General features: G+C 39.6%; 1 protein-coding gene across 2 annotated transcripts in view; it reads right to left on the reverse strand.

Annotated features, from left to right (window-relative positions):
- The window catches only part of LOC101849104 (protocadherin-1), a 78165-nt gene that overhangs the window by 29864 nt on the left and 46283 nt on the right, over positions 1–2018 (reverse strand). For both annotated transcript variants that reach the window (XM_013090361.2, XM_035973448.1), the window contains exon 3: positions 299–397. In XM_013090361.2, coding sequence (XP_012945815.1) covers positions 299–397 — 99 coding nt within the window. The remainder of the gene's footprint in view (positions 1–298; positions 398–2018) is intronic.

Below are 2018 nucleotides of genomic sequence, written 5' to 3' on the forward strand. Positions count from 1 at the left end.
TCTCTCTCTCTCTCCATCTCTATCTCTCTCACTCTCTCTTTTTCTTTCTTTCTCTCTCTGTCTCTCTCTCTCTCTCTCACACACACACACATTAACTCGTTTGCTTTCTCTCTAACGCTGTCTATATCTCATTTTTCAAGAAAGCACTCCATCTCTTCTTTCTCTCTAACACTCTCCCTCCCTCTAAAATCACTAAAGGCACGTAAATAGATATACACAGATACACACATTCACCAAAGACCAGTCAGCCACCAGGTCAATACATGTAAGTGGATTTTTTTAAAGTTGACCTCCTCACCTGTGTGTCCGTGGAGGTAGAGCGCGGGTCGTACAGGTGTTGACTGTAGTCTGGACTCGTCATGCCATTCATGACAATAAAACCAACCGAACCCGGGGCCTGGGGAAGAGATGGGTGGATATGAGACTTTAAAACACAATTTCTCCTGGTTTAAAAAAGTTTACAGTAATTGCTACACAATTAGGTCATATAATTGCAGAAGATAAAAGGTGTTACAGGAGCGTAATAAACAGAAAAAGGAGACATCGGGACAATAGATGTTTAATAGAAAAGTAGGAGCAAACCGCTCACAAAAAAAGTTTTTGAAAGAGTGTATGGCACTTGAAACACAAATACATGTAGGTCATATAATAAGTGCCGGAGATAAGAAGTGTGACTAAAGACTAACACACAAAGAAAAGATGGAGGACATATTAGAGCGATAGATGTTCGACAGGAGAGAATGATCAAACCCCACCAGAGCGCCTGCTAACCACCCACCACCCACCTGGACGTGAGACTAGAAGTCAGACATGCACTAATTCACGATAAAAAAGGGTTATAACATTCACGATCTTAGTTAAAGTTTTTGTAGAGGTTTTACGGCGCTCGCTGCTGCATAAGGTCATATGAGCGCCAGAAGATTAGAGCTGTTACAAGAGAGTAACAAACATAAAAAAAGAAGGAGAGATGAGGACGATAGATGTTTGAAGGGAAAGAAGAAATAAACCACACCAGAGCACCCGCCAACCACCCACGATCTTAATACAATGAAATTGATAAAGATTGACTTTATGAACACGGACAATACCATTACGGACAGAGAAGGGAATTTTATGCTTTTCTTTTTTAAAGGTACAGTAAGAGCTTTATGGCACTTGCAACACAATTAAGACATGTAGGTACCGTATAAGATTTGCGGTGTTACAAGAGAGTGGCATACAAAGAAAAGAGGGGGAGATAAGCATGACAGATGTTTGATAGAAAAAAAGAAAAACCAAACTCCCACCAGAGCACCCGTCAATCACCCACTGGACAATATTGACGAAGGCAAATATTCGCACAAGACATTGATATGAAAGTGCACCTCATAGTTATTTCTAGTAAACCCAGAAAAAAGCAAAACTAGAAAGACGAAGCGGTAACTTGCTTGGAGACAGCTTATCTTCAAGATACATGTACCTGACCCAGGTTCGAAAACTCAACCCGGTATTCTTTTGTTTTAGTAAGAGTACGTTACTTGCAACCCATTTAGGTCATATAAGTGCCGAAGATTTGAGATGCTACAAGAGAACAACAAACCACAAAAAGAAGGAGAGATTCTGATAAGGATGGTAGACGTTTGATGGGAAAGAGGGAGCTAACTAAACTAGAGTACCCGCCAACCACCCACACTGGCGTTCTTGAATTCGGATTGATGGACGTCAAATGGGAGGCTTCTCATTATCGTAAAGAAAAACGACATAAATGTCTGGATTTTGTTGATGTTGTATTTTTTTAAAAAGAATCCCCTGATGAGCGTTCTTTTTATTTTTAAGCGGAAATAAAGGAAATAACGGAGATGAGGGTGGATGGAATCGAAAAAGCGGCATCCGTGATTATGCTGTCTAAAACAACCTTTAATAGAATTTTCCAAGGTCACTTGTCTTTCAGTTCATTTGTATATAATAATATGTGTTTGTGTAGTTTTAAAGTTAGCTAGACAAAAACAGATAATTAATTTACAACTTTTGTTGGGAGG

The sequence above is a fragment of the Aplysia californica genome, unplaced genomic scaffold (genome assembly GCF_000002075.1).
Source record: "Aplysia californica isolate F4 #8 unplaced genomic scaffold, AplCal3.0 scaffold01240, whole genome shotgun sequence".
NCBI lineage: Eukaryota > Metazoa > Mollusca > Gastropoda > Aplysiida > Aplysiidae > Aplysia > Aplysia californica.